The 12,288-nt window shown below is 42.7% G+C and overlaps 1 protein-coding gene across 5 annotated transcripts; it reads left to right on the top strand.

The window, feature by feature from the left end:
- Nucleotides 1-61: 61 nt before the first annotated feature.
- On the top strand, nucleotides 62-12,246 carry LOC138134014 (synaptotagmin-10-like). Of its 5 annotated transcripts, none has more exons than XM_069052073.1 (10): nucleotides 62-371; nucleotides 7,494-7,511; nucleotides 7,566-7,765; nucleotides 7,844-8,197; nucleotides 8,286-8,440; nucleotides 8,707-8,875; nucleotides 9,067-9,187; nucleotides 9,245-9,416; nucleotides 11,475-11,675; nucleotides 11,723-12,246. In XM_069052073.1, the coding sequence occupies exons 1-10, from the start codon at nucleotides 287-289 to the stop codon at nucleotides 11,724-11,726; spliced, it is 1,479 nt and encodes a 492-aa protein (XP_068908174.1). In that variant the 5' UTR covers nucleotides 62-286; the 3' UTR covers nucleotides 11,727-12,246. The 5 variants fall into 5 exon arrangements, with proteins under 5 accessions (XP_068908174.1, XP_068908173.1, XP_068908175.1 ...); XM_069052074.1 differs by having other exon boundaries at nucleotides 75-371; nucleotides 7,494-7,765; nucleotides 7,844-7,996; nucleotides 8,066-8,197; XM_069052077.1 differs by lacking the exon at nucleotides 62-371 and adding an exon at nucleotides 400-439.
- The last annotated feature ends 42 nt before the right edge of the window (nucleotides 12,247-12,288 follow it).

Below are 12,288 nucleotides of genomic sequence, written 5' to 3'. Positions count from 1 at the left end.
TCAATCTTTGGCTGGGTGCAGGTTTTTTCGGCGCCGGGGGTTGTTGCGTCTGGCATGGCGTCCGCGACTCGTCGAGTGTTCTTTTTGGTATCGGGAGGGTTAGTCTGGCCGCATCCCTGCTCTACCTTGTGTCGACTGGCCTTAACCCAGCCTCGCCGACATTGAACCTGGCCAATGGGTGCCTAGGTCGCGTGTGACGTCGGGATGCGTGCGTCGAAACGCGCCAACTTTCAGGCGAGGCGTCGAGACGCCGCTCGCAGCTTTAGTGCACACTTTCCTGCCGACCATGGGACTAGTGAGAGCCGCTGCTGCTGTTACGCCCGTCCTTCCCAGTGAAGAACACAACCACTCGGACACCGGTAGTGAAACAGGTCAGCTCTTTGCTCCCCTTAGTGAGTCTGTGTGTATTTCCTGATCGGGCCATAGATGCGGCAGAACCGTAAGTCGATCCTTCTTCGAAACTTTCCCGCACGCACAAAAATTGACCCTTTGAGCGACTCTCGCCATTATTTCGAATGCAACCCCCGACGCATCGCTGCATGGACCGTTGTTGCACCGCTCCGATAGATCCCATTTTCGCCCATTGTGCTCCCTTTGCGACGGTTTTTTTATTACCTGGTAATGACCAGGAAATGAACAGCTCGCGTCTTAACAATCGGGACAAAACAGAAATTCCTATGATTTCCCTCGACGTGGAATTGTGTTTATCCGCAAATTGATTCCAAGAAACGATCCGCTCCCACAACGCAAACAATTTCCGTCCACTAAATGTCAAAGATTATCGAAATCTCTGAGGGCAACACGACTAATTCCTGTATCAACGTGTACGTTTGGCGGCTGAGGTAATTGGCTGTTGAATAAATGAAATTTTCTTGTACACACACGCGTACAAACTTTCTAGTGGGTAGAGATGTAGACAACGGGAAGCGTGTTAAATAATTAAACAGGTGGTATGTGGGACAAAGTCGCCGAGTTTTACGGCATCAGAGCCGTTTTTATTATGAACATGTCACAACCTGAGCAGTAAAGAACGGTCGCCACATCAAAATCCTTCCCATTAAATATGAACGTTACTCTAAATCCACCGTTTCATCGCCGAAATCATCAATGTTCCAATGAACAATCGTCGAATTCGACAGAAATGAAACCAAAACCCGTCCACACGAGCATAATCAATGGTTTTTCTGTCCGAACATCAAAACATGTAAATATTAACCAACTGTGACCAAAAAATGTTTGTCCGTGATTAAAAAATCATCAAACAATCGAATAATGATGTTAATTAATTACCAATTTAAAATATTAGTCGGCTTTTCCGTATTTTATGATTCAACTGCAACATATTTGTTGGAATTATTCGTTGAAATAATATTTGTCCCTAACTGTAAAATGTGTGGATAGAAATCATTACTTCTCATTTTCGTTAATATCAATTCCAGTACAAAGTGTTGGTGCGTACCTATTTGGCGTTGTTTTCTCTACAATTTATTAAAAGTAAAAAAAAATGTGAACAATAAAACTGACAAAATCTGTTGTTGGTTCTGTTTTAAATGACAATTTTAGTAAGTGAGCACTGTTCAAGAAGCTGTCTCAGTTTTGAGTAAAATGTAAAGTGTACTTAAGTGGCCCACTCTAAAAACTGTCGCTAAAACAGTAAAAACCTTTATGTGTAATAACATAACGTAAATAATAAAATCACTTTTTACCGTTTCTCATTTTATGAGCGATTTAGTCTCGCTGTGGTGTTGAGGTAAAGCAATATCCAGATAAATTGGACAGGGTTTCAGGATTTCTTTAGATCAAGACACATTCACGGGATGAAGTGAAAAATAACATAACCTCGCATTTATTAGCGCACCTTCATTCCACTGTTTCAAATTTATGCACGGCTTCCACACGCAGACACCAATTTCTCTCAATTTTCCAACAAAATTTCAAACAGTTTGACGTAGCACCGACATCTTGACACCTTTGCGCCGTTGCCAACCCTCAAATAAAAGAAATGAAAACTATTTGTTGAAACTACGGAGTGATCAAGAATGACTGAGTCTGTTGGTAACAATGAAATTTGGCAAATTTAAAATTTACCAACGAAGGTTAATTTTTGTAATAGTATAAACATAACCTACATAACCAAGAATGTTTTTAATGTCATCTCAAGTTAAAAAATCCGGCCAGTGCGTGGTCAGTGCCAATTACTAGAAAAAAATCACTAGTATTTTCAATTGTTTCATTGCCAACAGACTCAGTCATTGTTGATCACGCTGTATCTTTAAATCGTTATCGTAAAAGATGCAACAAGTATTGTGATCCAGTTCAATCACTTTACATTTGATTAATCTTGCATATCTTGACACGTTTTCCATTTTTGCCGTTGCCAACCTTTTATGAGAAAATGTTTCGTAACAAATTTCGGAGATTGGAATTACGTTTCAGTCGATATGAAGAACTGGATCAAATATTAACGTCTGTTTTTATTGCTCTCGGTTCGATTCTCCGTATTTGTTCTACACACAAACCCAGATTTCTCTCGATTTTGAACGAAAACTTCAAACAACGCAGAGATCTTGACACTTCTGCACCGTAACCAACCTAACAACAAAAAAATCAAAAAGATTTGCCCCAACAATTTTGAAAAGATTGAAGTTATCTTTAAATCGTCATTAGAGGAGATGAGTAAAATAGGAAGGATGTAGCGGCATTAGCATCCACTCTTATTACTTCGAAGTTTGATGCTCGGCGTCACGCGTCACGTGACAATTTCAAAGATAAACAACAGCACGCTTTTGCTCTTCGCAATCTCTACTTAATTATAATTTTGAGATTCTTTTCAGCCTGCGGAACAATTTACAGCACTCAATGCACGCAACATAACCCTACTTCATTTAGAGTTTACTAACCCCAAATTCGCTTATTTACGAAATCCTCCTTTCATTTTCCGTCGCTTCTTTGCATTTAGCATTTCTAAGATGTCCAATTCTGCAATAAATGATCGATAATAGTCGGCGCGAGAGGTTAGTCACATGGTCGTTATTTGTCGATTGTTTACATTGCGGTGCCAACATTGACACAAAAAACTAGAAATTTCCGCGGCTGTTAATTAAGCAAATTCAATCGTTGCGTGATTTAAATCAGAAACAGAAAGGGAATTCGTGATGAAAAAATGTGGGTTCGGTCTGACCCAGACTGGCTGGCCGATAAATTTTTCAAATTTGTTGACGTTTTGACAGTCTGACAATTGAGCGGAGTCTTAACCTCAAATGTTGTCGTTTACAAAAAGAATAAAAAGGGGACGATTGGAAGTTGAATGTTTGTTTAAGTCGTCGTAATTTGTGTTATCGATGCAGACACGTAAACAGAATTCGCGAGTCATCGAAATTCATAAATAAACAGAACGTGGCAGGTGTAATGGAAACGTTGCTCCGTGTTTTCTCGTTTGATAATTCAACAAAGATATCTCTGGCGAAATATTAAATACAACGATAATGATCGACCGTTGTAAATGATTAAATTTGGGAGAGGCGTGTTTTCGTATCTTTTGATCTGAGAGTAACTTCGTTACACGGCGGATCAATAGTCGAATCTTGCGGGGCAAGTGAACTATGTATTGTGGGGCGTGAATCGTGGGGGCACCGAGCGCCCCGAACCTTGACCTAGGTGCAACAGAGAAAAAGCGAGGCTCAAAACCCAATAACGTCCCTAATGGGAGGTAAAGGTCCGCGCCCTTCATCTTGGGGGGCGATAGCGACCTGTCGTCTGGTTAATGGGACATAAAACCTCCTCGGCAACACAGTCGAGCTCTGTTTTAATAAAACTAATAACGGAGAACTACGGACCGAACCAGAACAGTCTGGTTAACCGGGAACAATCACCATGAAAGGTTTCGCTTTTTCCCTCCGGCTCCAACCGCCGCCGACTCGGAGATATTAATCGAATTGTTGCGATAAATTATTCATCTCGAGTTCACAAATTAATACACCCCCCCACGCAACATTTTTAATACGCGTCGCGCCCTCTTTGATTCTTGATAGCGCCCCCGCGGGCCTCGCTACAAAGGGGGCTTTTCCAGGGATGCGAAGCAAACATCACGGACGTGTACGGGAAAGCGGAGATTTTCCGAAAAGCCAGCGTCAATATTTGGCCGCTCGCGAGTTTTTCATTCGGATTTTGCAAACGCAAATTGGTCTGCGGCCCACTTCCAGGATTTGCTAATCGCACCGGATCAAAATATCGGACACACTTTTATTAACCCACCCCGGGCGCGATTTGCAGGATCTCGACAAAGCCATTGCAGGATCGGATCTGTTTATTCTTCCTGACTGTTGCGCGTGGGCGTACGCACGAGACTCCATCAGAAAAGTTTATTAAAAAGCGTAATTAAAATTCTGCCGAGATTCGTGTCGATTAAGCGCCGGAACGAAACGTATTTAACACTTTGTCAAAATAAAGTCGCGTGTTTCAATCACGTTGCGTATTCGTGACGTCTTATAATAGCTTGTCACGAACAGACGTCCCTCAAATGGCACTTTTTCGACACTTTTTAACAAACGAGATAAAGAAAAATTCAATTAACAACCACCCTCAGGGTTAGTTTCTTCGTTATCGAAAAGACGCTAATTGGAAAAGCACTATCCATTTGTTGCTCTGGCCCACGCAGTTTTCATAATTATCGAAACGAGCAATTCGTATGATTCCTCAACTGCGAAATGGATTCGTCGTGGGCGAATTTTTTCAACTGCTGATACGACTCCTGCACCACCTAATTACCATCACAACAAGAACAAAGTGTTTCCTCTATCAAAGGAAATTTTAGCGGAGTGGGCTGAAGAAAATCGCGAAGCTGCGGTAAACTTCGGAGACAAGTTCATTGGAATATAAATGTTTTTACGGAAGATTTTGAGAAGCTTTACAGAAAATAGCTCAAGTGAGTTTGATCGTTTCGGGGCCGTCGAACCGACCTTGAGCGCTTTCATTTCCATGCAAATTGTAAAAATGACCTTCCACCTCTCGGTTTCCAGGTGTTAATCTTGCTGATTAGAAATTTGTCGGTGCCCTGGGTCTCTCTGCTGATCGCAAACTTACCAAGTTATTTTAACCCCGTCTGTGCAAGGGCGAAACTTTGAAATTTGGTATTGTGGCGTGAGTCTCCAGTTGAAAAGCTTTGCTTACGGACGCATTAATTATCGAAGACGTTCTTGCAACCCGGGTGATTAATCGGAACCTGTCCTGTTGTGGGGAAAAGTTGTGTGAAAGCTGCGTGGATAATTGAGGGTTGAGTTTTTTGAACGGCGGCTTTGGCGATTGATAATGTGAAATTCAGTGGCTTGCTTCTGTGCTATAATTATGTGTCGGAACCCAATTTTTCGTGTGGAAAATCGCCAAACGAAAGTAAGCAAGGGTTAATCTGACACGTCCTCAAATAAAAACCACACAAAGGGTCAGTTTTTAATATGATTCGTATCGATTCCTCCCCTCGACGCTTCTATTAAAGGAACATCCCCGAGCGTTCACAAACTGTGCGCTTTTCACCCCGAAAAAACTAATTTACTGCACTGGATGCACCGTCCTGTTGCTGCGAGCTTCGCTAAGAATGCGCCAAAACAAACACCACTTGTAAAATCCGCCGTTTGGCTTTTAATTGCCCATCACGTTTTCATCAGTCTACGGAGAGCTTTTCAGGCGAATGCAAAAAGCTCGCGTGTTCTAATTGGTCGACGTAAAATCAATTTGAAGCGAGTAGCCTTGAAAGCGAGCGAGAGCTTTGTAATCCAACTGTTGCTTTAAAGCGGTGTTGCATCACGCAACAGGTCTGAATTCTTTTGTAACCGATAAAGGGTTGCTGGGGCGCATTTTCCCATCCATTCTCCTGATTAAGGAGATTCCACGTGCCTCGCGAATCCACCATAAATATTGGCGGCCCCTTTCGCAAAATAAACCGGTTTTGGTGGGCGCGGACGTGTTCGCAAGGACTCGCTTTTCGTGCGCTCATTTTTATGTCAGCGCCGTCTGGGTCCTTCACATCCTTCGCAGGAGACTAAATGAGTCGGTCATTTCGAGACGCCAACTCGCATTTTGGGACGCAGGAATGACAGCGGGGACTGTTTTCGCATAAGCAAATGAGTGTCGCAGGACAAAGCTTCTGCTTGCGGTGCTGCTTGTCGCCGCCGTCATCGATCACGTTTCGGTGCGAGACTCCATTAAATTTTATGTGTTTATTGTAAATAGCCGCCAGGGTACACAGTGAGTCACTCATCCGCATTCGCAGGATAACGCCTCCGGTTCGGAAAATTGGTCTGTCGTACAGATAACTCAACTTTTCAGCGCCCACAAACATGGAAAATGTTTAATATTTTATGCTCTAAAACAACGCTCCGTGCTAGAAACAAGAGAGTTGAGCAGTGGAGGCGCAAACTTCAGAAAACCTTCGATCAGATTAGAGTTAAAAGTTTTGGGTTTTTCTGAAACTCTAATTGTTTCGTTTGATCCTTTTACAACAGCTTCAGCTTTAAAAGGCTAGACTGGACAGACCAGCAAAAAATAGTGGATGTCGCATTGACGTTTGTTGACATTAGGGCAACTTGAGTGGAGAGCATGCAAAACACCCTTTTCTCCTTTCATACTCAGGTCAACTGACTGAATTTTACGTGCACGTGCAAAGGATTAAAAACTGTAACGTAGGGACAAGCCTTTTTATTCGAAAAGGCCATATTTTCTTAATTATTTCGATTAAGAAAAATATTGTTTAGGCAACATGTTATACATTCTTTCTCTCTAGGCGTGTCATTGGCTGAAATTCAAATTTGGCAGCGACCTGATTGGACTACATTTTGTCATAAGCAAATGGTGGAAAATGTTCCACGTACAAATTTACCAAAAAATGCATTGTAGTATTCACAAATGTACTTGTTTGAGTTTTAAATTCGTTTCTGGAAAGAAATATGATTCAATAAATTTTCCAATATCAGCTCCGACATGTTTTTACAAATTTTTTGTCTGACAGCTGTCAGGAGTGTATTGAGGGTTGCCGTCTTACGCAAACACAAAAAGTCTTTTGCTTACCCCTTTTAAACTACGAGAATGATGCAGCTAAAGCTGCGTGGCTAGGCTCGAGGCAACCATCTATTACCATGCAAAGCAGCGGAACAAATTATTTCTATAATAGTAGCAGCCTGGAATCGGATTTGGAAGCGCGCGGCTTCCTCCCCATTCATCATTTTAAAACCGTCATAAAAGTCCTCCTGGTCCTGCGTCCTGATTATGCGAATTCGCCTCGTAAAATATGCATCCAGGAATGGTCTCGTGCGTATCGGCGTGCATAGCCGAGCTGTTGGGTGATTTGTCCAAGAAGCCAACTCGAATTCTCTCAATTAGCATCGGCGTATTAATCTCGACGAGAGTGGCGGCGGACACAAAACGGATTAGTGTTTCTCCGGGTGTTCGCATCCATTATCCAGATTACGAGCTGGGGGTAGTAACCTGGGGTTTTTTTCCAGACGAATCAGACTGGTCAGGTATCCTAACATATCAGATTTTGGGCGTGATTTTTCTAACGACGATGGCGTTAGTCCTTCTAGCCGCGGTGAGTTATCAGTGCGCTGCGACCTGGAAGTGGATAAGAGACAAGACCTGCGGGGACCCCTCTGATGAGTCCGCCATAACGAAGCAACAGGCCGCGATCAGGATCAGTCATTCTCTGCCGGACCTGCAGACCGAGCCGCTGACCCAGCAGTATGTCCAGGAGCACAAGGACGTCGTCGCCAAAAAGGTGCAGATCGAGAGAAATATCGGTGGAGTTGATTTGTTGGTCGGGGAGTTGGTGAAGATCTGGTGTTATTTTTGGCAGGTGCTGCGCCAGACCACGCTGCCCATCGTGCCCACGCGCCACCAGACCTTCCAGAGACAGCTGTCGCACCGTCTGGACATGCCCTCCAACGTCCAGTTCAGCATTTGCACCCTGGAGCACCGGAGCGACTCCAGTATCGTGGGGTTGATCAAGGTAGACAATGCTGATCAATTTTCGAGAGCTTGGCGATATTGCGCTCACTTTGGGGCGGTTCTCTTGCAGCCAGAGCTGTACAAGAAAGATTTAGTGAGGCAGTCGTCGGCGGATAGCTCCGGGGGGCCCGAGATGGAAATCTGCGGCCAATTACACTTCTCCCTCAGATACGACAAGGACGTGGAGGGGCTCGTCGTCAAGGTAAATTCATTCCGGAGTCTTAATTCGCCTTTGTTCCCGGATTTTGTTGCCGCCATCAACTGGCGGTTGATTTTTCAACTTTGCGCAGGTGTTCGAAGGCCGCGACTTACCCATCAAGGACTCGACGGGGAGCAGCGATCCATACATAAAACTGTACCTGCTCCCGGACAGGAAAAAGAAGTTCCAGACGAAAGTCCACCGGAAAAATCTGAACCCGGTGTTTAACGAGACCTTCATATTCAGGTGAGTCCCAGAGGTCGTTAATGATTCCGGTAAATTCAATTTGAGTCTTGAGTGACCAATAACGAGTCCATTATTCGGCTGCCGATCGATGCGAGACAACAAAGAAGATTTTCTTTTAATTGGGACGCGATCATAATTAAAACGGGACCGATGGGGGTTCCTTGGCAGTCGCAATAAGTGCGCCGCGACCTTATCGGGGTTAATTAAAATAATTCGCAGAGGGCGGTGACAGGCGATGATGTATCTTGTTGTGTATTTTTTTGCAGCGTCCCTTACGAAGAGCTGCGCCAGAGATACCTCCAGTTCTCTGTGTACGATTTTGACAGGTTCTCGCGGCACGACCTGATCGGGCACGTCGTGCTCAAGGGGCTGGTGGACGCGACCGACCTCCAGCAGGAGATGCCGTACACCATGAACATCTTGTGTCCTCCGCAGGTGAGTCGATGAAAAATTCACCGGTCTAAATTTAAGCCGGCGGGGATAAAAATACGCGCTGCAGCTGTCCTTAGGGAAGCTCCCAGCCGGGAGAAACCTTGACCCGTATAGAAAGTAGGTCGTGCAGGACTCTCCCGACGCATTTCTCCTTTTGTCTATTGATTTTCGAGGATGGTCTCTTTCGTTCGCAGGAAAAAGTCGATTTGGGCGAACTGATGTTATCGCTGTGCTACTTGCCGACGGCCGGACGCTTGACCATCACCATAATTAAAGGGAGGAGTCTCAAAGCCATGGACATCACGGGAAAATCAGGTAGAGTTGGGAGGTGAAAGGTCAACGGTCGGACGAGGTCGCTCTTCCATTTTCCAGATCCCTACGTGAAAGTGTATTTGCTTTGCCAAGGGAAGCGGATAAAGAAGAAAAAGACTTCAGTCAAGAAAAATACGCTGTCGCCGGTTTATAACGAGGCTTTGGTGTTCGACGTCCCGGCAGAGAACATCGAAGAGGTCTCCCTCATAGTCAAAGTGATAGACTATGACAGGTAAGCGATACCGACATATTTATGCGACACTACCGACTGAAAAACAACCCGCGAATAAAAAATTTTACCTCAACATTTTTCAATTTTACGGAGCGGACAAAAGCAACAGCATTTCCTCTCTAAGACTTCACCCATTTCAAGAGTTTTCCGAGAAAACATTCGTTCGATAACATTTTGTCACCGTCTCGGTCCGAAACCACTTTAACAAAATTAAACGCAAATCATTTTACTCACATTTACAACAATAAAATTAGTTCTTGAATATAAAACCTTATTTAAAAATTATCACTTCTACCATTTTTTCCAAGATTTACATTCAAAAGTACCTGCAACAGCTAATGATACGAATTGCAAATGCAAAATGACTTCAAAATTAGAGCAACATAACCTAGAAGTTTGACATTTTGAATTTAGATCCACCAAAAATTCACACCAGATAGAAAAATGTGTTATTCATTGATTTAGCAAAAATGTTATTGCAGCAATCGTCACTGCTTGTCTAGAAATTAAAACATAGAGGAATAAGTGATTTACGAACTAAAAATATGACGTACGGTTGGCTTAAAAAAAAAAAACGGGAACTGTCAGAAAAAGTTCTGTCAAATTTTATTAAATTTTTATAGTTTGAAACGGTCTTTTAGAATTTAGGTTAAAAAACTACACTTATGTGTCAGAAATGTCAGTTATGCAAATACAAATACTACTGTCAAACAGACAAAAATTGACAAATTAAATTTCCAATTCACATTAGGTCAAATTTCATTTCCCGTTTTTTTTTGAAGCCAAGTGTACAAAGTTAGCACGTGACATCGGAAAAAAATCGAAAATGGGGTTTCTGTTGAATATATCGAAAAATGTTGTAAGCAAAAGTTGATTCTAATGGACTTTATGGGTATGTGTAAATTTTCAAAACAAAATTCACCCCTTTCAACTATAAAATCAAAATTCCAAGATTGAATTTCAAGTTGACCGAGCAGAAAATGCATGAGGGAGCAAATCTGAGCTTGAACATCTTAATGTCGCAGTGATTTTTGTTTTCGGAATCATTTTGAATCAGTTTTTGAAATATTGTAGAAAATATGATGGCAACCCTATTTTTTTTTTCGATTTTTGTTCTGAAAATTTGCACATGCATGGGCATAAAATCTCATTGAAACCAACTTTCCTCTATAGCGCCGTTCGATATATTTAACATAAACATGATTTTAGGAATCTTTCTTTAAAAAGTGTCAAATTTGCGGTGTAAGTACCAGAAATCACGTGATCATTCTTGTCAGTTATATTTTTAATATTAATAAAACAAACAGCCACGATTAACGCAGTAAAATGTCTGCGGAATTAATTAATAAATAAATAAAATACCTAATCTTCCAATATGGTGTCGTCTTCTTGGTAAACACTGTATATTATTGTTGCACTTAATTTATGACAGCTGACCGCCATATTGTTACAATTAATTTGTATTTAAGTCCGATATGCAAAAGTACACTCGAAACAGCTCATGGTACAAATAAAACTTAAGAAATATTGATTCAACTTTATTATTTAGAGCAACATAACCTCCAAGTTTGACATTTTGAATTTATAGACGTGCTAGAACTGTTCCCACTGTGTCAAAACATTGTAAATCTTAGTCCCGAATTGTTAACATGTTTTGCAACGAATGTTAGTGTGGACTCGCTTAGTTTACAGCTTTGGTCAATCCTTCTTGCAATTTAAAAACACTATAAATGCAAATGATTTTTCCCAAGTTTCACAATATTCAGTTTCACATTGAATCGAGTATTAGAATAAATTAACCTGTCGGATCAAGTCCCTGGCTTCAAATAACACGAAAAGAGAATTGTATCTGGCAAGAAGTCATTGTGAAATGTTTAATTGTGTTTTTTTGTCGTTTCTTCTTCGCTTCTTTCGTAACTGCCTCGATCGGAAGGCGCTTATAAAAATCACAAGACTATAACAAGACACGAACCCTTTGCGTTGTTGCTATTAATACTCGACCTTAACACTCGCCCCGCTCTTCCGTTGAACTCTCCCTAACCTTCCTCACTGGTGCAGGATCGGGTCGAACGAGCTGATGGGATGCACGGCGATAGGGTCCAGTTTCATAGGGATCGGTCGGGACCACTGGCTCGAGATGCTCGACAATCCCAGGAGACCGGTGGCGCAGTGGTATCCGCTGCTGGAGTCGATACCGGGACACATCCCCGGCGCCGCCAACGACTCCACCACCATCAGTCTGAGCTGCTTGAACAGCAGGTGAGCGGTCGCAGATGTGGTCTTCGCGTGACCGACGCCTGTTGCAGGTGAACTGCCTCCGCTGCCAGTTGAAGGGAACCAGTCGAACCAGTGGTGCTGCGATGATCTTGAAAGGGAATAGCAAGTCATCCCGTAGGTTGTCAGTATTCTGTGTTACACTATTTGAGGACTTTCCACAAAGACAATTCGCTATAATGTGTGTGAACAATAAGCAACAACGTTGTATTGTAGAGTTATTTTCGGTTTCTTCTTGGTCGACAATACCGATGCATATCAGCTCCTCGATGTACCGAGATGGGGTGCGACGTCCGCCCCCGGCTCCACCGAATCGTTTGCGTTCAGGGATGGATTCATGCAACCGTTTCGGCCTACAGGACAAAATTATGAAAGATTTCCAAGTCCACCCAACTGCATCTCCTGCGATGTGCTCAACGCTCAGTGTGCATTTCAGTTGTCTCCGTTACTTGTAGATTTATTATCGATCTACGTGTCTGGATATCAATTATGCATGTTTGTTATATCAGCTTGTTAAAATAAGAGAAATTATTTTAAATATATATATTGTACTCGACTGTCCATTAATGATTGACCGTACCGCTCACCTCCCACTACT

The sequence above is a fragment of the Tenebrio molitor genome, chromosome 6, assembly GCF_963966145.1.
Source record: "Tenebrio molitor chromosome 6, icTenMoli1.1, whole genome shotgun sequence".
In the NCBI taxonomy this organism is placed as follows: Eukaryota; Metazoa; Arthropoda; class Insecta; order Coleoptera; family Tenebrionidae; genus Tenebrio; species Tenebrio molitor.
The sequence above is the reverse complement of the archived record's forward strand: the minus strand, read 5'-3'. Positions and strand labels throughout refer to the sequence as shown.

Excerpts from the sequence above, each read along its gene's own strand:
- LOC138134014 (XM_069052072.1), top strand. The coding sequence starts at position 287 with ATGGGACTAGTGAGAGCCGCTGCTGCTGTTACGCCCGTCCTTCCCAGT. Across the intron at positions 8,876-9,066 it reads ACATCTTGTGTCCTCCGCAG|GAAAAAGTCGATTTGGGCGA; the intron begins GTGAGTCGATGA and ends TTTCGTTCGCAG. Across the intron at positions 9,417-11,474 it reads AAAGTGATAGACTATGACAG|GATCGGGTCGAACGAGCTGA; the intron begins GTAAGCGATACC and ends TCACTGGTGCAG.